General features: G+C 38.0%; 1 protein-coding gene across 1 annotated transcript; it reads left to right on the forward strand.

Moving 5' to 3' along the window:
- Positions 1–16,649: 16,649 nt before the first annotated feature.
- On the forward strand, positions 16,650–26,206 carry LOC128727251 (stress-activated protein kinase JNK). Its single transcript, XM_053821141.1, has 7 exons — positions 16,650–16,659; positions 20,998–21,160; positions 24,688–24,817; positions 25,093–25,290; positions 25,373–25,637; positions 25,714–25,997; positions 26,069–26,206. The coding sequence occupies exons 2-7, from the start codon at positions 21,048–21,050 to the stop codon at positions 26,204–26,206; spliced, it is 1,128 nt and encodes a 375-aa protein (XP_053677116.1). The 5' UTR covers positions 16,650–16,659; positions 20,998–21,047.
- The last annotated feature ends 678 nt before the right edge of the window (positions 26,207–26,884 follow it).

Consider the following 26,884-nt stretch of genomic DNA (forward strand, 5'->3'; position numbering starts at 1 on the left):
CTCAGCAACCGAACATGGGCATTCAATTTTTATGGAGTTTGAAAAACTACGTTCTACGCTGTTGTTTAACCTCAAATATATTTCTGCATTCACGCTCACACTATAGAGTCAGAAATAAAGCCTATTTTTACAACATAAGTAATGTAAAACTTGCAATCGAATCTCATTTTATCATTACAAAAATGTAATGAAATCGAGCAGTTGGTCGTAAATGCTTCCCTTTTCGGACAGCTTCAGAGCGTTGGCTCGTGACTACTCTGCGGGAGTAATTAAAATCAGATTGAAACTCGCTGATTAGGTCGTAATTGCCGTGTCTGTCGTTTAGCTTCCCAATTATCTGGTATCCTATGAGCATAGATATAATACTGCTGCTTGTTAGAAGGATAGAGGGGAAATTTGGATATTTTACCTCGTCCAGGATACTCTGGAAAAAGTGGTAGGAGTTCACTCAAATGATTCTCGGATTAACAATCCGACTATTTTGTAACACAATGATTAGCAATGGATTATAATGTTACAATTTTAATAATAATGATAAATTGCAAAATAAACACACATTTTAAGTTTTACTTGATTGAAACTTCGTGGATGTGTGTTACTGTGCTGTGGTAGAAATATATCCTACCTAGCTAATCGAAATACTGCGTTATTTAACGTAACATACTATAATGCGTTCATCGCTGTCAAAATAGTGGGGTGATGGTTTGAATATGGTGCTGATTGAATTCTGTCTTAATTTTCTTGTTATAGCTAGATACTTTTTCGTTTTTTCATCGTTGCTCACCATCACTAAACAAAGTTATATATGAACATTATGTGGCAACATTGTACAAGAAAATATTACTGCAAAGAAATACGAAGAAAATTTCGATCGGAACCAGGAAATAACGAGGCAGTAGGATGCAGAGCTGGCACCGTTTGGAAAATAGCGAAGAAGAGTAGCTAAAAATAGCACTTTGGAATTGTAACAACATGATTTGAATCGTTATCTGCGAATCCACGCCTCTGCTAAGGCCCAATGCCTAGCACCAAACTGGATGTTGGAATCATTTTGAACCCAACGACGATTTAGGCGAAGTCGTTCCTTACTTGCGTCTTTTTTTCTTTCTTTGAGCAACAAGATGGGTAAATTTTTCGTTCCAAATACAAGTATCCAGATTCCCCCCAAACTACAGAATGTACATTTACACCGAAACCACCAACGTCAGGACTTAATGTCGATGTCGGCGGTGGTTTATGGCGCCCATCTTTTTCAAGAACGTCTCGACGACTCCAGTCCAAGTCCTAGGAGTGTGTTCCTTCCATTCCGCTAGCAGAGAACCTTTTCCTGAAGATATATTTTATAGCCGAGCCCTACAATGCAACTACGAGGACAGCGTAGCGTTATTCTGTTTGGCAATTGATAGAATTTGTATTGCGCATGTCTAGTTTATCAAACGACAATGATTTGGCATTTTGATCAGCACCAAAGAGTGTATTTTTGAATGTTTTTCAATGGTTTTATGAGTACTTATTTTAAAAAGTTTTAGTTTCAACAGTTTTATATCTGCTGAAATATGAGTGAAAGCTCTCATAATTTTAATTTCAATTTAGTTACTGACAAGAATATTTTCAACATCAATCAGGTTCGCAGGAAGCATCTGCTAATTGCCTGATGTCCAATGATGTTACGGGCATATCCCTGCAGAGTCCCCTCGAATACTTTAGCCATATGTTACTGAATACGGTTGGTTTTGAAATGTATCACTGCTAAATTATTCTGTAATTAATAGCGATGGTAATCCCATTGAAATGCAGTATTTAATCGCATAGCTAGTCAGTGATGGGAACAATTCGATTTCAAAAGCGACAAGCACCTCCTAGACGACACTCGCAGCCCTTACGAGCACTTCCTTTTTCCTATAATCGTTCAGGCTCTACTCCCAGTGTATACGGCAAACAGTGGCTAATATTTGTCCGATAAATTAAATGAGTGCGACTGAGGAAAGAACCCCCCGTCGATTTCCTGACCACATTGAACAACTGTTTGTTGTTTGCAACATGTACGCCCACCGTTCCTGTTGCGAACTCAGAGGTGTCCCGAAAATCAATCCAAACACGAGGGGAGTTTCCCTGCTCTCGTTTACAAAGAGATAGAAAGAGTGGTCACGGTGGCTGACGGACGGACAAATGCAAAAACCGTGGTGTGTTTCGTTCGCAGAATTAACCCTCTTGTGACTCATGCATTCAAACAGGGGTGATATCCTTTCCGTTTCTGTATCCGGTAGTGTTTACTGAAATATTCCTTCGGCGACGAATGTAGGGGCGGCTTAGGAGAGGCTTTATTTTTGGTGCCAACCGCCCGCTGTATGAGGTGAGTGTTATTGCTATCGCTGACAAACAAACATATTTCCTTCTCTGATGCTTGCTCCTACATATGAGCGTACTTGTACCTTCGTCAATCGATGAAAACGGCAACCGGAAATGTGAAATTGAATTTGCTAATTTATTCATAAATTCAATCGCACGCGTTCAGCATCCTTCCCCAATGTCGACCGAACGTATTTTGGACAGCAAAGGCTGGTATCGAACAAACGAAAACGTTTCCCTTTCAGGATGTCTGGAAGGGTAGCTGTGGGCAGTTGTCTAAACATCAATGTGGGCATGTAGTGTGCGGGCCAGTCCACCGTTCACAGGATCAAATCGCTAATAATGATACTATTGGCTTTGGATCTCTTTCCTTTTCCTGCGCTGCGTATGTTTCTTTTATCATAATTTTTATCCTGTTTCAAGAATCAGCGTTCCAAACAATATTGTTTCAGAAAAAATCATTCTTCCAAACAATGTAGTTGTTGGAATGCTGATATTAGAACGTTTTAGCTAATTTAGAATTTGCACGTCAAAATCAAATCGGCAACAAGGATTGTGGTACAAAGAGGGAATGTTGTGTAGATCGAATATAATTTGAATGCAGCGCTCTTACATGTGAAATTAAATGTTCTGTGTAGTGCGTACGTGACAGTCAGAACATGAATCTGTAGTGTAATTGGGTATGAGGACATCATGCAGATTTGCCGCTTCTCATATCTACGCTGCAGGCACAGCAAATGATCGGATGGAAATCAGCTGCACGTTGTGGAAACAGCGTCAAACTAGGGAGGCAGAGGAATGTATTGAACACTTATCCTGTTTTTCGCAATGTGATTTCAATCCACAAGTGAACGAGACTGGATGCAAACGAGTCGGTAGCTATGTTGTGCTGATTGTTGTGGTAGCTTCAATTTTCATAGAGCTGTCGTTCTATCAAACGAAGGGATGAAGGGTAATCAGCGTTAATGATGCGCGATTCAAGCAAAACAATCATATTTAATATGGCTTGCGTATGATTCGTTATTCACCAGAACTCTGTTTAATTCCATTTACAGGCCTGTTGATAATAAAAAGCTACTCATTTCATTGAATAGAATTGCAATCGTCCAGTTGTAATTGTACCATTTGTAACAATCGTATGGAATTGCATATAATATCATTGATTAGAAAATCCTTTACTCACTTGATTGGTTTCATAAAGTTCATGTAGTAACTTTATATTTATAAAGGAGTAGTGCTATATAACTTGAAATATCTATCTGCGTCATTTATTTGACTTGTTTGCCTTATCAACAAATTAAATAACGTATTATTTTGAGACGATATGAAGCTATTCACAAACTCAAGCTTATCGAGCAAACGCCACTTTTGTTTCATCTTTCATCGTTCCTCAGTTCTAGGAAACGAAAGGAATCTACGGGTGGCAGGAAACAAACCAAACGCGTCTGTTGCTTCTTCAAAGAATTGCCAGGATATCTCTTCAACGGTTTAAGTAAAAGGATACGCCCATGAAGACATTCAAGCACAGAGCGTTCTAGTACGGTGCTGACAGCTTTCAGCTACATTGTTGACTACGCTTCGCGTGTTCTGAAAGAGTGTGATAAAAGGGTTTCCTTCGTGTTTTCAATTTTAAACTGTGGATGTGGAAAGATGCGACCTGGGAAATATTATCTTAGTCACGTTCCACGACGGATACACGCGCGTGCTGCAACATTCTCGTGAATTGACGAAAAACTGGTTGGATACCGTGGATAGAAAAGAAGGTGCTAAATCGATAAAAGAACAATGCTTATACAAGAAGAGTTTGATTTTGATCCTTTTTTATTACCTATTGAATTTTCCAATACCATCCGTGCCGATATGGAGCTATAGACTCTGCCAAATTGTTCTTCTAGAAGACCACAAAAAGATAGAGAGATGATTCATCTCTTTTTTTGGCCGCTACTCGAGATTCTTAAACACATACTGTACAAAATAGATCTATAAAGGCTGTAGTATGAGTCAGTAACGCTGGTACCGTTGTGTACAATTTAACTGGAGTAATTGAACGTGGCCGAGATTCTTTGGGCTTTTTCAGACCATTACTTGAGGCTTTTCCAGGCAATCTAGGCGCACTCTTTACAGATATTATCTATAATGTTCTTTCGCATTTGAACATTGGAATGATTCGAAATGTGGTTCGATGGTTATGCATTATTTTCTCCCTTCTCGAATTTGAACAATCTCCTCAAAAGTAGTAATATTTATGCTTTATCTAGCATTTCTTAAACAGAATTTGAAAAAAAAAACAAAAACAAAAATATCAACAACATATGTAACGGAAATCTTGTTCTTTACCTTATGTTTTGATTACTAAATGTTATGAAATATTTTTTAATTTTTAAATGTATACTGAACATAAATTAAGTTTCACTTGTAGCAACTATATACTGTTTATTGTTTACCGCATTTCCTGTCTGTAGATAGTGACGAATGCGTGCAAAAATAAATTAGCACACTTAGTACCGCTAATATGTTCTCGGTTCTGTTCGGCAATCACCAACAGGGGTCAACAATTTGTAGCAATACATAAATATCCTTACTTTTTCTACCGCACTCGTTTACAGTACAGTTCAAGTCCTTTTTCCCGCTAGAAAGACTTCGCGCAGGTTCCAGTGTAACGGTAAACTTTTAATTGTATTCTGGATGCGGTGAGCACGAACAAAAAAGGGAAAATATAAACGAACGGATGTTGTTTGCGATACCGCATGAATGCCTTCAACCGATGAAAACAGCTGATCAAATATCGGCTGTTAAAGGAGCTAGTAAATTGTTGAAAAGAATAAGAATAAGCAAGAAAACAAATCAAGAACCCTTGTCGATGTCCGAAGAGTTTATTTTAGTTTGGCCAAGTGCAATCCTTACATCTAAATTTCTTATTTGTTGGAAATTTGTTTGTGAAATAAACTTTCTACGCAGTACGATCTGCTTATATGTTATAAGCTTTCGATAGCTATGTGCTCTTTACAGCGGCAGTCGAGCCATTTCGCGGGTCACATCATAAATGAAAACTATTTTCTATGTTTGAATAGCTTTTTGCATTTTGTACTATAAGAAGCTGTACGCGTTACGTATGTCGTGCAAAACACTAATGTAAAAGTGGGCTTCTTCCTTGCGCTAACTACCTGTATTTTCACCTAACATAATTCTTCGTCAGTCATGCAAAAACGTGCCCTGGTCACGCAATGCCATATGTTTGTTGAACCCTGGCTGCAGTTGTTGGTTTGAATAAGAGTGAGAAAGAGCGAAAGAAATAGAATATGTAAAGCGTGCTGGGGCTTTTGAAATTCCTAGCCCCAACCATATGTCTAGTTGTGTCTCGTTTGGTAACCTGCTGGCTAAGCAGTAATATAGAAACTTATTTTGATTCAGATCCGAATTTTGCCTGTTTGCTGCAAAATGTGCTAAAAATATATACACTTTTATGAAAAAGCATAAAATGTATCAAATGAACTGTATAATTTTAGTCGTCATGTCATAAGTAGGTATATGTGCTATTTCATTAGAATCTAATCTAGATTGAGAAAACTCATCTTTTTGTATCTTTAATCCATATTCTGAGGTTGGTTTTTCGAAAAACGGAGCCATGTTTGATGGCACAAAGAAATTTGATCAAATTATCAAAAATCATAATTATGTTATCTTCGTTCAGTTCACTTGCATTGCCAACGCTAGAGACGACTGTGTGAAACAAACGTGAGTTGGTCATTCAAATCTAACAATTATCGATTGTACTGCGGTAGTTCGAAATTATGGGCTACAGAATGCCTCATATGGTAACGATGGTCTGTTTTCGAAACATCTCCCACACGTGCACTGCACATAGTGTTCTCACGTGCATGTACACGTTGGGACATTGCGTATCTTGTCTGAAAATACCCCATATATACGTGAAAGGCTGCCAAAAAACTTTTCAATTTTAACTCAAACGTCTATTGAAAGATTTTGTTCCAAAAAATTGGATAAACTTCCAACTAATGCACACACATACCTATGTACCGCTCGTCTTACGGCAACTTGACCTCCAATGGCTCGGATTCATCGGCTAAACGTTGTGGTATAGGCTCAGTATTGTGAATGTATCGGGACACATAGTACATTGGTTTAATAACGTCCTTCTTAATAATTCAAACCCAAATCTAACTTCATTGCCAGACTCACCCACTCTTTGCATTTCGCTTGTGCGTGTAGTTCAAACTAGCTCATGCATAGTGGATGGGTTGACTCTCAACGAGCTAGTTTGCTGCCAAAACTATTCCGTCTAGCCGCAGTACCAATGAAAAAGGACAGGATCAGATTAAGAAGTATAGATTTAGCTTTTCACTACCTTCGTTGATTGTAGGTTTTTCTCAGCACAACTTTCCTAGAAGTGGCACTGAAATCTGGCCACCTTCTCGGCCTTGGAATTCCGGAGAAGGTTTTTGTTCGTTTCTTGCGAGTCATACATACGGTCGCCAAGCATATTTTGCTTTTCTCCGTGAGGTCCATGGCTTATCAACGTAGCAATCAAAAATTATATCATGGTCCTAGCATTCTACCCATCGTTTACGCCCGTACTTTATGGTATCCTTGGTAGGACGAAATTCGAATGAAATGTTGAACATGCAACTTCACGGAACAACGGCTCCACAACATCTTTACACCTTCCTGCCTTACTTGCTTCGAATCATTTTACTAATTTAATTCTAAAAAATTCATTTGCGGTTTTTTTTACAGATTCTTTGACTGCGAAGCGTACTTTATATAATTCTTCGGGACAGGTTAGTAAAAACATAAAACCAAAATGAAACTGTACAATCTTGTTGATCCGTTAATTTAAAATGTACTAAAAAAAGCTGCAATTCCCTAAACATTATTTTTTTAAATTTCTACTAAACTTTTATAAGAGTTTTTTCAGTTGCAAAGTTAATAGTGTTTCGAACATGAAATTTTTTGCCATCATGATATTATCTCTACTTTTTTATAGACATGCTAAAAATCGATTTTATTTGATGATGAATTTGTGATGCTTGGCATTTAATTTGATGTTTGCTAATTTATTGAACTTTTCGCATCATGCAATCGTATTGCTTGCTCTCAATTTACCTAATTCAATAACTTGACTAAATGCTTAATTCAATCAGAAGGGTCCTTTCTTCTGTTCTGCGTTCTGTGTTTTCTTTTTCTGGTGATTGATAATCCTATTCCAGCAGCAGTGGTACAAACCTATCCTTGGAATCAAACGAACGAATCAAACATACGAACGAGATTGTTCTCACGACCAATTTGTCGCGTGTCTTTTCAGGATTAGAAAAATCAATAACTCAAAGCTCAAGCTTATTGTTTTTTCTTTGGATGACGAACATCGTTCGAGCTCACGCTCACGTAAACGATTTTCGAGAAAGTTACCCACCGTGGAAAATTTTCAATGAGGAGCTCTCGGTAATCATAGGTTGTTATGAATTTTGAGTCATTACAATTTTGGGCTTCAATGGCGGTAAGTTTATTCTTGCATCGGCCAAAATGTGGTCATTACAATGCTCTTTCGTGGTGGAGCAAACCCCGTGCTGTTTGATAGCTAAAATATCTTGGCTCGAACAAAGTTTGTCGGGCCGGTCCGTCCATCCACTAGCAATTGCCGCTTGGTAGTGACGTTGCATCCATTAATCAAATCTAAACCGCAAACCAACAACATGGGCCTACCATCCCATCAACGCCGTTGATGATGGCGTGTTGTGGAGTGGAAAATAGCGACTCCTTAACGAAACCAATTACACGCCAGAAGGTGACACTTTCGTTTTCTCTCTTCCGCTCACGAGACGAAGGTGCCACCAATCGACGATACATATTTCATACCGAAGCCGCCACTAATTTCAGTCCTCATGGTCGCTCTTCGTGTCGTGGTGCTTGTCAATACTGTTGCCATAAGCGAACATTGCCACACAGTTGCAGGATTCGCGTGCCCTAGGGAAGGCGTGTGACATGCTCGGGACAGCATCGACAGAAAACCGTTTTGCAATAGATTTTCCAAAGCGAACCCAAACAATACCGAACAGGAAAATGCGATTGAGGCAGTAAGCTCATATGAAATATATCCTTCAGAAAGGCATGGAAATATCATATCGATTTATATTGTGCACTGTCACCACCATGATTCACGCTTCCACTATCATCACCATCAAAGTGAAAATGCAACATAAACCAGCATTTAATCAATAGTTACCATTCTTCAAAATCGGCTATGACAGGTTGCGGTCGAGGCTTTGAAATCCTTTTTTTCATGCATGTCTTTTTAAATAGTGCAAGGCTTTTGTTTGCCCTTGGAGCTCCGTGGTGTGTTTATGGGTTTTGGTTGTAGTTTAAATCTAAATGGGGCTATCAAGAATTCATGGCCAAAATTGGAGCTAAATGATGCTCAATATTATATTATATATGACGAGAGAATCCATCAATTTCTGCAACAAATCAGCTTGCCATACAGTAAGCAGCACCAATGTGAAACATATGAATTAAAAGTTAATGTTCATTTTTTTTTACATTTTCATGTACGGTTTGCATGCGAGTGCTCATGCTGAAAGCAGGATTGTATCAAAAATATAGTTAAAAACATACCTTAATGTACTATTGAGAATTTATTCAATATTTGGTCATTTAAAAGCAGATGTTTCCGATGTTTTCAAATATAAAAAGATTGTATTATATAAAATAATATATTCAAGCTTCATTAACCCGTGTAAAGTTTTTATAAAGGTGTATTATGGGCTGTATTCGATATAACTTGTCTAACAAAAGAAATTGACTTCGAATCGGATCAAGTATCTTTGAAGCAGACACGCATCCTTAGTGCAAAAGTTGGACTGTTATTTAAAGTTAAAATTTATAGCTACGCTTTTTTTCTTTGCTTCCCTATTCTCCATGTAGCTTCCATGCTTGCTATAATGTGTTTATGTGCCATGCATGTGGGAAGTAGTCCCTCTATAGTTAGTATGGAATTTCTATGTGAGCATAGTGTGAAACTGGCGAAAAACGAAGGAAATTGATTTATGATTAGGTATGACCATAGCGGACCTCGATGGTCGTTATGCTTTTCACAAAAGGGCCAATGTATCGAAAACCGCGTTGGTTCTGCATGGTAACATGTTGTTTCCAATCTCATAAAATATGCAATTTAATACATGAAAGCTATATGAAGAGATATTTATTTTTTTGTGGAATGGAGCACTTGGCGTGAAATAGTATAACTTCATACTATTGATATACTATATTGATAAAAAACTTTGATTCCTGATAAACATCTATAAGTCTACTTCGAAATTTGAGTCAGTTAAACTCCATTGGCTTTTTCAATAGAAAGGGTTAGACTATAAAGCTGATATAGGTAATATTATATTATAGGTAATGATGAAAAAAGTTTTTCGATTTGATAAAGTAATGCTGCAAATAGAAAAAATCCCTCTATCATTAGCCTTGGTCCGCAAGTCGTAGTCTGAGAACTTTCGTCTCAATATAGACACAAAGTGACCGTGTGGGTAGAAAATTCATGCACATGGCTTTGAAGGTGCAGCGTCGCTTGAAATCTATCCATAGTCAGATTGCGAATCAAAACAATCGCATCCAGATAACAGCCGTCTTTAGCAGTTAACTTCCATCCCGTAGCAATCGCCATTGGCGCCAGTAGATGCGTATAAGAAACGTGTTTTATGTTTGTGACAGGAAATCTAATCCTGCTGCCAGTTGTTGTGTGTCACACATCCAATTTGCTACCGAGTCTGCTATCCATGATATGGTTCAAGAGTAAAGTAAGGTCCTTTCGAGAATAATTTCAGGCGTGTATCCTGGCACGAAGTTTAACGGTTATAGATGACATCTCGCTGTCGTCGATAGCAGTAGAGTGAAAAGTGACATTTATTTGTTAAGGTGAGTTATTTTTCTGAACCATGTCATATTTCTTGATTATTCTTAAAAAAATGAATTTTAATAGTCGTCCATTGCTCGTTTCTAATCTAGTCAGTTAGCAGCCTACAAACGTCACCGTATACAACAAGGCAGATGCATTAATCCTTGCGAAACCACTTATGGGCACGTTGCTTTCCTTCTGCACGATGACGAGTTTTCTACAATCCTCGTAATTTTCTTTACCTCAATAAACCTTTTTAATGATGCCGTCAACGAAGGAAGTGTTCACATAATAGAGCAGTATCGTTAAGCAATCGGCCAACATACCTGAGAGCTCACCATAAAAGCTCACCTTGATTATGAAAGCATTAAAGCTTGATACCAAGACCTATGGTTGGCTGGTTTCTCTTCAGTGAAGTGTAAATGTAGCAAAACAACACAAAAATTAATAAGAAGATGAAGAGGAACGAACCATGGTTGATGAACCGCACAAGGATCGATTTCTGACGTTCATTTTATTTTAACAGCAAAATACACGTATTATCAAAATATCAGATGTAAGCTTTAATGATATCCGATGTAAAATTATAGAAAGTTTATCCTCTGTAGAAAAATTAAGCTTCATTGAGTTGGTAGATATCGTATCTTTTTATTTCATCAATAAGAATATAAATATATAAAAATTGTATACGTTCATAAGAAGAATATTTAAAAAAACATGATTTCACGAATAAAAATATATTATGTCCTTAATGCAAATTTAAGTATGCTAGGTATATAGTCATAAAACAAACAATCAGGCCATTGCTTTCATAAGTATGACAAATTTACGATCAAAGCTGCGACAACTAAAAAATTATTCAAAAAGCTTTTAACCCACAACACATGAAAGCGAGACCTAGTTTTTTTTTTAACTTTTCCATGGTTGCCGAATCGTGGACACAGCAAATGTGTTTTTTTCCTGGAACTGTCATTACTATTCATTCTGCCTAAATGTCTGCATGAGTGTTTCTCTCTGCTTCTTGTACATGAATTGGAAGCTCATCGTCATCGGCATGAGTGATCTCGTTCATCGTCTTTGATGATTATATAGGAGCTTGTGTTTTTCAAACTAAGTATGATGTTACGCAACTCATTCGATGTCCTCTGCCAGTTGCTCTACGGTAAAAAGCTCGTCAAACATTTTAATTTATTGTATCATCTTTATCGAGTCATTTTTCTGTGTACTGACATCAGTGTATGATTCTGCATTGATATGGTTTATTTTATTGATTTGGCACACTTCGCAAAGCTTTGATACCTGTTTCATACCCAATCAATCCAACAATTGATGTACTCATGAAGGCTTCAATTTTTCTGAAGATTTAAAATTCTGAAGAATTTTCTGAAGATTTTTCAATTTCTGAAGATTTAAAATAATTTATTTACGGTAACAATTCAAATTACAATTAATTTCGCTTAAACTGTACCTGTTGCCTTCTTCCTTTGAGATAGAAGAACATTTGTTCGATCGTATTGTCTAACCACGACTTTACACTGTCGATCTCAATTTCTCGTAGATGAAATTGAATATCAATCGCAAGATATTTTTCGAATGCAAAGTTTTCACATTTTCCACCTTGCAATCACCGATGTATACTCTCGCTCATAATTCCTAAATGTTTTCCAACGTTATGCGTAAAAAAATGCTCCTCACAGTCACATGATCTGTTCAAGGATAACTGCTTAAACATATCGTATGATACAAATTGGTTTCAGTGTTGTGGAGAGTGATTCAATTTGTCGTAATGCAGCCATCTTCTTTCGATTCTACACATTTTACGATTCATGAATTGGATTCTTCTTCGCTTCACACATTAAAATTAAATGAAAGGTTATGAATCTCACATGACCAGTGATTGTTTATATGAACAAGATGAATATTTCCCAATTAGGGCTAGGTATTTCACAACAAATGCAATGGAATATGCCTGTTGGATTAGTGCATGTTTGGAAAAGAATTTTCATAACCCTAAGCTGATGGATTGATTGAATTGTTGGTTTATAACTTGATTATGTGTCTGGCATGACAAGTTTTATGAAATTTTTAACTGTACACCAGCTAAAATGGACACCTAGAATAGTTGTTGGGCTGTCATTATCATTCCTGAAAAATGTACTTTTTTGTAAGAAGAAGCCGTAAGAGTCTACGAAGGAAGGAAAATACAGACAGCACCTGGCATTTTCAATATGAAATGCCCTTCACACTCGAAATAAATAGCTTATGGTGGAGTTTGCCGATGCGCCAGCATGGCCATGAATAATTTGATAAATAAACAAATGCGCTTCAATGGGTTTTGTTTTTCCATTCGATGCAGCAAGGACATCGATCATATTGGTGTTTGTTTTATAGTGGAGCACATTGTCCAACTAGCTGAATGATATTGCTCTACACAAACTCACTCGAATTGTTTGCAAAAATAGATCCTAATTTTGGAAACAATTATTGAATGCTGTGTCATGTATTCCCACGAGCATTCTTCGATTAGATTACAGTGCTGCTAACGAAATTAACAAAATGTAGTGCTAGGGTCAAAATGCTTTATATTTCCCTTTAATCCTTGATCCACTTATGTTGCATTAGGTGTGTGATGTTAGTCCTGTCAGATTATGCGCCAATATGGAACATGAAATTGAGTTTAAGTCAGATACATATATAAATTACAACGCATGATGCAAAAGATTACTTTTGACCTGCAGACCAATTAAATTCTGTGCAAAATATTCAATTATAAATGTCTTTCAGTCAAAGTTTTTTTCGTTTTCAATGAATTATACCATTAAAATTATACCTACCCAAGTACAGTGAAGTACTAAGTATACCAGAACAATGAAAGCTACCGGTAATGTTTTTTTTTACAAATAGTAACGAAAATACGCTTAATATACTCTACATAATTTATGTAATTATGACTCGAAGTAATTAAAACTGCATAAACAAACAAAGCTTTCATTAAATGTCAACTGATGCAGGATTCACAAATGCAAATGCTGGAATGCAATTATTCCTGCTCATTTATGATTGTCCTCAATTCTACTACCTTATTTTCTCTGCTCTGTCTGGTTGTTGTCCCCTAGCCTCTGCTTTGTCCTCAGGTTATAGTATGCGTATTTATGCGAATGCTCCATGTAGTTGGTGTGGCTTGGGTTTTTGGTGTTTCAATATTAATGCTCGCGGTGTGATATTAACTCGGATCCTTACTGTTTCGTGTGTAATTGAAGGCATATAAAGCACGGACTGGAACACAAAAAACAATTCATATGCTCAATTGGCTAATGAACACGTGACGCAAATTGAACAAATAAATTTGCTATTGTATTCTTTTGAATTTATGATACACAAAATATCACTATATCATGCTATAAATCAATTCAATATGTAACATTATGATTATCTTGCATCAATTTTTTTATGATGCTTTGAAATGGTTTATATGGCAAAACACGATAGTACTCGCTATCCGTTTGCGTTACAATTATCTACAATATTATAATGGTTCGAGCTTATGAAATATTTTAAATTGTGGGATCGTTGCCCAAAGTAATCGACTGAAGAGAGTTATATCGTCCACTCATACGTTACCTCTTTTCGTTTACGTGAGTAATGTGCGATGAGGGTGGAGACGAGTAGTCGCATGAAATGTAAATCAACTTCATTGCGTATCATTCTTGTTGACTTCTAAATTGAGATATTGTATGTTAAAGGGATTCTTCAATGTAAGAATTTCTACTTAAATAAAACCTTTCAAAAAAGAAGAATAAAACTGTGGTAAATATTGATAGTTCAGAAAACGCTACCAGGCGTCTCCATGAGAACCAACATACTTAACTTTTCCATATTATCTTTCAAACTCGAATCCCTGCTAATATTTTTCCAAAACTTTTTATTATTTCATGCTTCTACTTTGATTCCGTTCAATTAACTAAATTAGAAATTCAACTCGTATGGCTAATATTGCCAGTAGCCCTAAATGTTAACAACTTCGGTAAAATTTAACTCATTTCCAGCATAGCGAGAAAGGTAGCAGCCTTGTTTGCCCTTTTGCTGGTGTAGAATCAGGTGTAGTTATAATTCCACGATGATGGGTCCCCATTCAGTTGGAGACTGCTTTGGGAGTTTTTCAATATATCGTTTAGTATTTTTGTCTCATTTTACCTTTGTCGTTATTTTACCTTCAACATTACCAACAAATGACGCGCTGACCCAATGGGGGCAGTGAGAAACCGGCAATAAAAAGTTATGCACCAAGCCAAATTTAATCTCGTCGATAAAATTGCGCATACCCACTATGTGTGTGTTCTCAAGTCGAAGCTGAGATCGCATTTCTGTTGGGTAGGTTCACTGGTTCTTTTGTGTGGGTTGTTCATACCTCAAGTGTCCAAATTATGTTTTGAATTTTGTGCATTGTGATTTTAGACAAATATTGCAGCACAAAGCTCTGTAAGCTAATCACTCTGCTTACGGCATGTTGTATCCTCTTTTGCATCTTGAATGCGATAGCAATGATCTATTTCAGTTTGAATGACAATCTGCAATGTTCTCTCACATTCGTCTTTTTCTCTCGTGCTCACGCACGTTTTTTCTCTCTCTATTTCTTTCTACCTTTTCTTCCTATATAAATCCCATTCTTTCTATTTCATCGTCCTCTTACGGCCCGCCATAGGTTTTTACACAGCACAACACTTACGCACACTTTATCAATAAGCGTGCTTCAATTATGATAAAAGTGTATTGAACAGCATCCCATTATCATATACCATCATCGTTTTGCTACAGCGGAGGGTAGCAATATCGTTCGTTAAAGCAGTATGGCTCGCAAGGAAAATCATTATGTGCATAAAAGCATTATAAATGGACATGCACGCCTGGATAGGTACGGTTATTTGTCTATGTGCTTGAATGAAAGAGAGTGGTGTTGAGGGAGTGTAAAAGGGACGTAAAATTGTGGGAACTTTTATGTTCTAAAACGAAAAGAAGCACCACTGGCCATGCGTGTATTTTTGTATGAAAATCGATGAATACACGCGCCTGTCTCTAAAAATAGTTTTCATACCTACCTTGTCTACTTGTCCACAGGCCTCGATGAGAACTGCATTTGCCAACCTATCGATTGATGGTGGAGACAGCCTGCCTGTCAGCTCCGTTGCTCAGCTTTTATCACGCTTCGCTGTATGCTTGTAACATAATGGCCTGTGGTATAGCATATTCTGTGTGGCTTTTGTTATAATATATTCCTTACGTTTAGATCTTGATACGGTTTATGTATCATGCGTTCATATATGGTAGTCGCCTAATTGATATTATTGTATTACAATGTCCACATTTATACGGTTTTGCCATTTTCATACTAGTTGCACAAATGGGGTAATTAAGTAGTGAAAAGTAATAATGTAAAAATTGATCAACTTCAGAAAAACGCTTCTGTAACTGGGTAATATATTTGCTTCAAATAAAAAATGATACGTGCATATGGTTTTTTTCCGTGCGTATGTGTCATCATGCCGCATATTTTGCATATTTTCACGCACCTGTCTTCTGTCTGGCGTTGAATGGATAGCTACCCGTATGTATATGGAAAACAGCAAGCACGATGTTTTCTTTTTAAAATATGCCATAAATTACGAACACGGCTTCGGCTCGATGCCGAATCTATTCGATAACTAGAATATATGCCCAAGGAATGCTATCAGTATCCAACGTCCGTCACCCTACGCATACAAATTTTCACTTCGTTTTTATTCGTGGAAACTCACTGCTTTTATTCTATCATCCTGTGGAAAATACGGTTGTTGATTCATATTTGACTTGTTTGGCAAAAGGCGATTACCAGAGCAGGTCCGCAGAGGATTATGAATTCCCCATCGCTTTTGATACGATCTTACAGAAATGGTTACAATATTAGTCATAAGTGTTCATTTCATAGAAAAAAATTGGTCCTTATCCTTTAGCGTAAGTTCTCTTTATTACCTTTCAACCGAAGTCTTTGGAATGGCAATATATATATATATATATATATATATATATATATATATATATATATATATATATATATATATATATATATATATATATATATATATATATATATATATATATATATATATATATATATATATAATGTTTGTGTTGAAAAATCAGCGAACATTACAGCAATACATTTATAATTTGCATTCCGTAAGTTTTGGAATTGTATTGCATTTGATTTAAGATCGTTATGCAACGTTTTTAAGAAGTTACGTATTTCTAGCTATACATTGTGCTAATTCTTCTTCTTATTCCACTGATAGGTGTACCAGTTACGACGGCCACCATTGAGTTGACATTATCCGCACTATAATGGGAGGTTCTGCATTATGGTAAGTGGTACTGCTATTTCGAAATCCTTACCCACACTCGGTACATTTTGACACTCTCGTGCCCGAAACATATGGTGTCTTTCTGTATAAATAAAAGTCGAGAGAATGATTTAGTAACGAGGAGTAATATGGAGCCTCGTTTTTTAAGCACTCTATTCACCTAATATATACTCACTTTCGACGTAGAGATAAATCTTTTTGGTCCAGTAAAAACCCACATTTCCTCACTCTGCCACGCGCTAACATACAGAACGTCAGCTTTAGGAAAACAAATGCACGCGAGCTTTGCATTTCGAAAGTTTTTGCGAAGCTTTGTGCTATGTTTTGTTTATTTTATCATGGACTCCTTCCCGTATCCAAAAATAAATATAGATAGATTATGTTTATGCTAGTGTATCATTGCAAACGGTGCATCAACATGGTCCTGTAAGGCGCTACTATTCCTATCATTACATTCATAAGTCCATCTGCTGCGTACAAGACTGTCGCAAAAGCCCTCAGCATCAAATCGGCCACAACATCGGGGCCAAATGAAAGTGTAATACGCGGAAGACGAAAAGTTCTTCATCCTGCGGCGCCACTGTGCCTCTGAAAAGAGTCGTGTGAGGAACAGCAGCAATGAAGGGAAAACATTTTGTTCTTTGGAACGCCGCTATGTTATTTTTGGACTAGGGCCAAACAACGGAACATGGCCAAATGGGGCGCGCCTTCAAATGGGGTCATTAGATTGGACGGTGCTGATGACCGTGATGGGAGCGCAGCAAAACGGTGCTAGAGTCCTTTTGTTTCTTCTTTCCTTATCGGTTAGCAGCATCGTTAAACGACCAACTCGACAGCTGGGGCGCGGAATCCGGATGCGAAGAAAGATTACCAGCATAGTGCGGCGGTCAGTATTCGTCCATAAGGGGCTTGAATTTCTATAAGCTCCTGTCACAGCACAGACTGCGTGACTCCGAAGTCGACTCAGCATCATCATTATCAATCGTTGATGATGAGGATGGCGTAAAAGCTAGGCAACTTAGTAGGAAAAAAAACGATGGTCTTCTATTTTTAGCTACAATCTCGAGCTTCTCTTCTGTATATTTCTCGGCTTCTAGGTTATAGCGAAATATTTCGTGAGGCTTATTTTTGTCATTGGGAGAAATGTTGCGATTTGTTCGGTCTAAAGAACCCTTTTCGACATATTGCAAGAGCAATTCTTCTACACCTACTCTCTTCAAGCGCATTCAAACTGTCTCCATTTAGCGTTCAGGCAATTTAAGGAAGCGAAGAAACACTTCTATGGGGTTTCGTCTCGGTTGCTGTGAGCTGTCGAAAATGTCTAAACGTTCATTGGATGGGCTGTTGAGACGAATCGGCTGATGTCGTATCCTGTCCTACCCCGCTGTGGCAATGGTAATACTCTCTCGTCGGAGTTCATTGTCGCATAAAAGCTTCAGCAAGAAAATTCACACACAGTACACAACGACCACACCAATAGTCGGGTGGCCATCGTTTTTCTTCTTAAGTGCTCACAGCAGGAATTTAATTTACATTTCCATCGTCTCTTTCGAATACGAGGAGAAAAGGTTGTGATGGAAGGGCGCAAATTTGCGAGCGACACAAAATTCATCTCTTTAGAGAGGAAAAGCATAATTTTCCATAAATTTTACTTCCGTAATCGTGAATCCTAGCAGCAGAATACGCAATGACTGGCCATTACATGTTTAGGGTTTATTTGTGGAAAGTTATCCGGATAACTCTATTAACCGCCTGAAATAGACCTTGATAGGGATTTGACTATTTTGAACGTAGATTTCGATTAGCATTATCCTTTCGTTTATAATGTCGATAATTCATCACGACAAAAACATCCGTCGTCGTACTAGATTAGATGAAGGTTAATTGAGCTTGAGTAAATAACTGTTCGGGTCTAAATCATTATTCGATTGGCCGGCATAATGAAAAAGTCACGTTTCATTTGCTGTCATTAACCACCGAAGGAAGCCTTTAGTTCAGCGCTTATCGCAGCATTAATTGGGTTAATTTGTTGCAGATGCTCCGTTCTGCTTGTAGCGAAATTGGACTTATCGGCGATGGAGAAGCAAAAATGTTTGACGGAAATCAGAATGCTGGAATTGGCAATCAACTATTGGCATTGAAAATAACATGCGCTATGCGTTGCTGGCTGAATATGGCTTTCAGTCTATGTGTACCTTGCGTTAAATGGCGATCGTTCATTCACCCTTCATTATACTTTCCAGCGCTCGTACAATCGAACTGTATCAACAGTATCTTGGTCAGTTTAATCCTTGAGGGATGTATTAAAGCTTTAGCGCTGTCGCGATATTTATCATTTCCTCAATCAATCATTTTTAATGAGCGCATACACCATTCAGCGCAGACAAAATGGACGCTGAAACGCACTTCGATATAATCAACATATCAGATTGTGATGATTGGCAAGGATAGGATGCGGTGGCGTCGAGATTGATGTGAAAATGGAATTCATTTATTCATGAACACGTTGTGGCAGCATTGAGCAACTGTTGACAGAGAGCGAAAGAGCGACTACAGTCAAGCATTGGCCACCCCTTGGGATTTCGATACAGATCGAAAGAGTGGGGTGAGGAGTGGGTGACGGTGCAAGTCCCCCGTCATACATTAACTTAGCGGGGCTGGGAGGATCAGCCCTCCTATTCGATGTTGAAGTAACCACCGGAACCAATCGGATCGTACACATTGCCATTTCTCTTATTTCGCTTCGATATCAGCTCACAGGATGTTTCAGTTTCTGTCAATGCTGGCTGAGAGGTTTGCTAGACGGGTCGAAACTGGGCCAAAAGTTCATATTGTACATACTATACTCATTCGGATATATAGATGACTTTTTACAGTTTGTTTTGTCTTTCCTTGAATCGAACAAAATGGATCCGCAATCATCTCCATCTCACTTTATATGGGTTTGTTCGTAGAAGTTCTGTCGAGAAAGAGAGAGAGAGAGAGAGAGAGAGAGAGATAAATCTTTCTACTTAATGACGTCAACATGATGTGCGAGATTTTTTGATGAAGGAGAAAAACAAGCACTTCCAAGAACACTGGTAAATGTACGAATGCGGTTTATGATGGTGGGAAAAAGCTGTTTCACATAGGAAGCGATCACTTTTCACTGTCAGTAGGATTTTCCCTTGAGCGTCAATGACGAAGCTTTTAACAGTAATGTTGATGGAATAATTGAATAAGTTGCATAGAACGAGCATTGAAAAAAATTGTCAATCATACGAAGAATTTGTCAAACAGCAAACTTAACGCAACCAACCTCCCATATGAGAGAATAAGATCGAGAATGTATATCAGAAGTCAAGAAACTTGACTTTAATAAGCAATGTTTTTTTAAACCTGTTGTTAGATAGGTGGTGTTGGATTGGTTAACAGCCGAAACGTTTAATATAGTAAGCAAGAAGCAACTCCATCTAATATTTCTATTTTTTAATTATTCCAATAATATATTTCTATTACCGAATTCGGTACCAATTCGGATGGAGGCGCCTGGTAGTGCATTGAAAGAAAGTCTTTCACACAAAACTCGTGGAATTTCTGGACACGTTTGGTTGTGTCTCAATTTCATTAATAAATTGTTGTGTAGTGTTTGATAAACAAGCTATTATCGTTATAAGATTTAGTATGTACAAGATGTGCCAACTTATTATGTTGGAGATCATAGCAAACATCGCTCTTGAAAATCATATTTCAGTAAGATTTATATAAGTTTATCGTATTAAATTTCCCCGAGATCATTCTCAATTGTTCACTCTTTGTGTATTTTGGGTCGTAAACTAAGGCTTGTTTAACGAAACCCACGTATAAGCTAGGATGTAACTGCAAACGTTGTTGAAGCTCGATTCAAGCATTTATTTCTTTTCGCTTTTTTCACGTTTTATTGCAATTGCCTTGGTAATTTTTGCTTTCTATTTTTCTTTTTTTAGAGGGATAAGGGGGCAACTATTTTGAAAAGGGTAAAGTTTTTCTAAATCACTTCACAAAATTCCATTACGAAATCTAGCAAATGGAAGTAGATCCTTGCAAACTCTCTTACCGCCGTAGACGTTTGCTAAAAGCGCCACTTAACGAAGCATTCGACATTGGAATGAACTTTCCAGTATTCGAGCTTTAGCAAGGCTGCGAATAATTATTTTTTTGCTCTTGGTATGAGCAGGAACATCAACTCTCGCAAACAAAAAATAGAAAAAAATTTTTTCCATCGCATTAAATTGCATGTACCGTGTCCAGTAGCGAAAGGCGAACAATATCCTGAAAATCAACAAGTCAGTTAATCAATCGTCTTTAATTTTTTTTCAGACAATAAAACTAATTAAAGGACAAGTGAACATCAACTTCGTGGCTACAACATGAGCTCACGTCACGCCTTCTACACCGTTGAGGTGGGCGACACCAAGTTTACCATTCTTAAGCGATACCAAAACCTGAAACCAATCGGATCCGGTGCTCAAGGCATTGTTTGGTAAGTACTGTAAAAATACCTTAACTTCGGTAATGGCTGGATCATTAAAGAGTGTTCCAAATGGTCCTACATTTATGGAAGAAGTAAGCCATTGATGTAAAGGTTAGGGCGGTCTCCAGCTATGATATTAGAATTCTCTCTACATACTTTTGTAATTAAGCACCACTTTTGGTTGACTCACAGCAAAACGACGCAGATGGGATATTTTTACATCGAAATTTAATTATTCTATTTTTCCGTTAAAAAGTACTCTATTTGTATGCCTTGAATTACTACAGTACATACGAACATTCTTATATTGCTTCGGCGTTTAAGGCATCGTACGCAATTTGATTCATTTTCTACGTCAACTTCTTATATTTAGTTTTTATTTCCTTATAGTCAGCTTTCCCGCCTAGGTTGGGAGATGAAATGTTCCGATGCAATATCGTAGAGGCTTTTAATAGTAACGTGTGCTAAGTCCTATATACTGTAACGCTACTAGTGCTACCGTTGTCTTTACTGCTTTTAACGCTGCTATTGCAGTTGCGTACATGCACATGTGGGATTTGATTGTTTGGTTGGTAAATGTCTGCACCAACCTTACCCTCGAACCTCGCCCCGTTCGATGATCCTCCCTCCGTGAGTAACTGATGAATAAGGAAGCAGCTCCGAAGGCACACCAACGTAGACGAAGCGCATTTCGGTACCGCTGGTGCAAAGGGCGAAACAATTTTCAATTATGCAGAAAGTTCGACCCACTGGCAAATGGATAGATATAGAAAAAAGGGGCCCTTTTCCGGAGCAAATGTTCCCATTCGGGAGGTCGCTATCAGTTACTGCTGCTGGCGGGGAAATGTACCTTTTATACCATGCAGCTGCAACGTGAGACTCAATGCTAGTCTTATAGCAACCAAAACTTATTGTTTTTTTCGTGAATATGATAGTATGTGTTGGATTGTTGCTTTAATTTCAGTTTTAGTATATTTATAGGTACGAATAGAAAGGCTCATTTAAAAAAAGTACAAATAACCTTCATATTATGCCCTCATATTTGGAAAAATCAGTTTTCTTACCACTTGAGGTCAAAGGCTTAGTACCATCCTTTCTTCGTTTTGGTTTTGCAAAACTTTTTTTACTTTCCGGCATCGCCATCATTGCAGTGAGAGACAATTTCCAATTCCGCAGCTACGAAGCGGAAATATCGTTGACAAATATTAATATTGCCACATAAATCTCCACCCAATCCAAAACATCCTCCACGTCTCGTAGTAGAGGATTGTGGCTCTGCAAAGATATTTCGTGCGCCTAATTTACTTGCCAGGACACAGAGAAAGAGACGACGGCAAAAGATAGATCGTCGTCTCGTGAAACGTTTTTTGCCTTAAGAACTTCCATGGTTATGGTTTTTGAGGGCTTCGGGGCAAATATCGTATGAAAATTGATGTTGCCTTATGCATGAAGTTCGCTTCACCAAGAAACGATGGTGTTTAGATGGTTTCGGAGTTGCGAGAAACAACTCTAGCCTCTAGGGCTTGCCTCACATGAGTAACTTTCTGTGCATGAAATTTGTGCCGTGACGATAATAATAATTAGTTCTACGGCATGCACACCGGGCAGGCCCAGCTGCAATGCATTAGCGTTGCTCGCATCGAAAAGGATGAAAGCAACTGAGCAAACAATCAGCCGTCTGGGAAATCGTACCAAACTTCGTGGCATGGAAAATCTGGGGCTAATCACCTAACCTCAGGTCCCCGGTCCCCGATGACGTTGTCTAAATTTATGAATTGAAGCACAAAATACGCCAACCGCTATTATTCGGACGATTAAACTGCAATGCAATGCTGCTCCTGCGGTACAATCTTTTGTCCGTAGTGTTGTGTGTTTTTGATAAAATCTAGCCAAAATTGTGATATCATGCTACTCCCTCTAGACCTCAACGGTTTGGTGCATTGACACGTGATATTGTTGGTCATTTGGGAACGAAATTATATTGCAAAATTGTTTACCTATTTGCATATCGCCGGTGGCTGTCGTACCAATGTGTCGTTTCGAGAGTAAAAGAGTATTATCAAACATTTTTTTTTGTTCTTAAACGTTGATTTTCTGTAACGCTATTGGTCATGTCGTTCAACCACAACTGGTGCAGAGAATGGCATCATTGACTTGTGCTTTATATTTGCGTCGACTAGGAAAGAAGAAAACGATCATCATGAATTTCTTGTTCCAACTATCCTCTGGTTGACGGACGTTTTTGACGACCGGAATTTTTATGGTAGTGGTTAGATTTTTCTTTTCTGCAATCAAATTTTAATTTTTTTGTGTTTATGTATTTTGTGTTGTGAAATTGTTTTGAAATATTATCTTATAATTTTCATTTGTATTATATTTTGTATTATGCTACATTTTTTGTTTCAGTTAAATTTTATTATGTTTTTGTTTCTTTATAGTTAAACTCTGCCTTGCTTGATTTAGTCGCACATTTAGTCAATATTGACTCAGTGTAATTGTTTCAATCACATTTTGTTTTGAGTTTGTAAGCTAAATTGTGTAAAGCGGAGTGAGTAAGAACGAAATTTGTGTTTGATCTAGCGTACGGTTAAATTCAGCACTAAACTATAAGTACACAACTCTGCGCTTCGTCTAGTCATTGTATCAATAATATACACCACAAATCGGATATACACTCTCAAAACATGAACAGGCAATCGACTAACTATGTCAGGTATCAGTTCGGGGACACGGAGTTCGAAGTCCCAGATCGATACATTAAGCTGGAGGCAAAAGGCTTCGGTGCACAGGGCACGGTTTGGTAAGTCTGCCTGTTTTGGATATACCCGCATAAATACCCGCAAGGATATTAAACAAAATAAAGTAACATACTGGTGTGGAATGAGCTTATCTTATCTTAATATTGTATTATTAAAATGGTGAAGGGGTTATGCTAAATGCTAATATAATAATATTAGGAATATGTCGCTCAATTCGGTCACCTCAAATAGTATATGATTATTACGCTTTACTAGTTGAAAACGATCAATGATAACTAAACTGATAACAATAAACACTATTATGTGAAATTTTGCAGAAGTGTTGACTCTAACATCTATTGCAAGTCACATTTTATTGATGCACTGTGAAAATATTGCGCTTTACCGTTGACAGTACATGATTGCAGTTGCAAAAACATGATGGTTCATATTCATAAATCGCTGTCCCAATCGCCAAAACGCAATGCTGTAGAATAGCAAGAACTGTACTAAAATATACTCGTCATTTTCATGCGGATTGTATGTTCTTTTAAGATTGGTGTACGGGGATTTCTTCATTTGCTTCTTCTCAAGGATATGTTCCTCACATCTGCAGATGTCCGCAGTAACATTAACATTTACATCATCTTTTTTGTGCCTAACCAGAATCATATGCACGTGAATGTTCTGCTCTCTCTCTCATTCTCACGCTCTCAGCGACGTTGATTTAAGAGCGCCGCAAAAAAAAATAATGTAAATCACTTAAGTTCTTTCTTCCGTTTTCTTTCTTCGTTTTAGTGCCGCATACGATACAGTAACACAGCAGAATGTTGCCATCAAAAAGCTATCAAGACCTTTCCAGAATGTCACTCACGCCAAACGAGCCTACAGGGAGTTTAAACTTATGAAATTAGTCAATCATAAAAATGTAAGTATTCTTCCATGTCGAATCACCTCATTGAATTCACATGGTATTGACTACAGTATGTAACAATTACTATTGTCTTCTTCTTCTTTACTGGCCTACTCACAATTGAGCACATCGTAATAACATGGCCTACCTTACTATGCTTAGCTAAGGCTTTCATGACTTTTAATTACTCGTAGCTGGATAGTCAGTCCTGCGACTACAATAACTATTGTAGTGAATGCTATTTGTTTCACATTTCCACTTGTTGAGCATCCATTATCGATTTTTTTTAGATCATTGGACTGTTGAATGCATTCACGCCTCAGCGTACACTAGAAGAATTCCAGGATGTGTACCTTGTTATGGAACTTATGGATGCGAACCTGTGCCAGGTCATACAAATGGATTTGGATCACGAGCGGATGTCCTATCTGCTCTATCAAATGCTATGTGGCATCAAGCATCTCCACTCGGCTGGAATCATTCACCGGGTACGTATGATCCAGAAAAATAGTAATCCAGAACGTCTGTCATTTTGTGTTCTCATCTTTTTCCATTCTGTATTCATTTTAGGACTTGAAACCATCCAACATTGTTGTAAAATCAGACTGTACTCTCAAAATATTAGATTTTGGTTTGGCCCGTACTGCCGGCACGACTTTCATGATGACACCTTACGTTGTCACCCGGTACTATCGTGCTCCAGAAGTGATCCTGGGAATGGGCTACAAGGAGAATGTCGACATTTGGTCGGTGGGCTGCATCATGGGTGAAATGATACGTGGTGGTGTATTATTCCCAGGCACAGATCATATTGATCAATGGAACAAAATCATTGGTATGCTAGATAGAGATTGTAAAACAATCAACGTAAATAGAGATATGTAACATATCTTTTATTTTATTTACTGCAGAACAATTGGGTACTCCGTCCCAGTCCTTCATGGCTCGTTTGCAGCCAACCGTTCGAAATTACGTCGAGAACAGGCCACGTTACACGGGGTATCCTTTTGATCGACTATTCCCTGATGTGCTTTTTCCGACCGACTCGAATGAACATAATCGACTGAAAGCTAGTCAAGCACGCGATTTGCTAAGCAGAATGTTAGTAGTAGATCCAGAACATCGCATATCTGTCGATCAAGCATTAGTCCACAGTTACATTAACGTTTGGTACGACGAAAGCGAGGTCAATGCGGTAAGTGTCTAGGTTAGTTCTTAAACAGGTTGCATTGGAATAAAATTTCTTTCTCGTTTCCTGGGTTTCAGCCTGCTCCCGGGCCCTACGATCATAGTGTGGATGAACGCGAGCATACGGTTGAGCAGTGGAAGGAACTGATCTATCAAGAAGTGATGGAGTACGAAGCTCGCAATAATCTAGCAGATGGAGAAGGTGCTCCACGGTAGAAACCGGAGGACAGCTGTACCGTCACCTCCGGATCACAGCCATCTTCAGCAACGGACGAGGCAACAGCATCAGGCGCCGTGCTCCCAGAAGAAACGTCCTTGACGACTCCAACAGCAAACACTGTGGAGTGAGCAAGTAGCTATTACAAGTTCTCTCTCAATATTGCAATTTAATTTTCGGAACCAATTGTGATGAAGTTTTCAACGAAGACTTTGTCATTGATTCACGAAAAGCAATAAGCTACAAAGTCGCCATCACTTGGGTAACGTTTCACCGCGTTCCTACAGATTTGCTGCTGTTTGTAAATCTACTACTACCTGAACCTCTACTTTGGGTTCCGAAATGGTGAGGTATGCGTGAATGCTCCTTTCGTAGGCTGTGTGCATGAGAGCGTGTGGAAGAGGATGTGAAAGAACCGAATGTGCGTGCGAACTACAAGAGTGATATGGTTTCAAGTATCTATTCATGTAGAGAAAGGACTGTTGGACTTTTGTAGAAATTGCATCTCGCTTTAACTTCCGACATCTGGTCATTATGTGCAATAATTGGACGATGCTAATGCAAAATAAGTACTAGCAAATGGTGAAGCGAGACAAGCAAAAAACAAAAGAAAGGGAACCGTGATAAATACAGCCTCAACAATGTCCTTAGTAGAAATGGCACTGTGTATCGCGAAA

Source organism: Anopheles nili, chromosome 3 (genome assembly GCF_943737925.1).
Source record: "Anopheles nili chromosome 3, idAnoNiliSN_F5_01, whole genome shotgun sequence".
Taxonomy (NCBI): Eukaryota; Metazoa; Arthropoda; class Insecta; order Diptera; family Culicidae; genus Anopheles; species Anopheles nili.

Bases quoted from the DNA above. Each gene is read 5' to 3' on its own strand.
- LOC128727251 (XM_053821141.1), top strand. From the start codon at position 21,048: ATGAGCTCACGTCACGCCTTCTACACCGTTGAGGTGGGCGACACCAAG. The intron at 24,818-25,092 runs GTAAGTATTCTT...GATTTTTTTTAG, and splicing joins AATTAGTCAATCATAAAAAT to ATCATTGGACTGTTGAATGC. The intron at 25,291-25,372 runs GTACGTATGATC...TATTCATTTTAG, and splicing joins CGGCTGGAATCATTCACCGG to GACTTGAAACCATCCAACAT.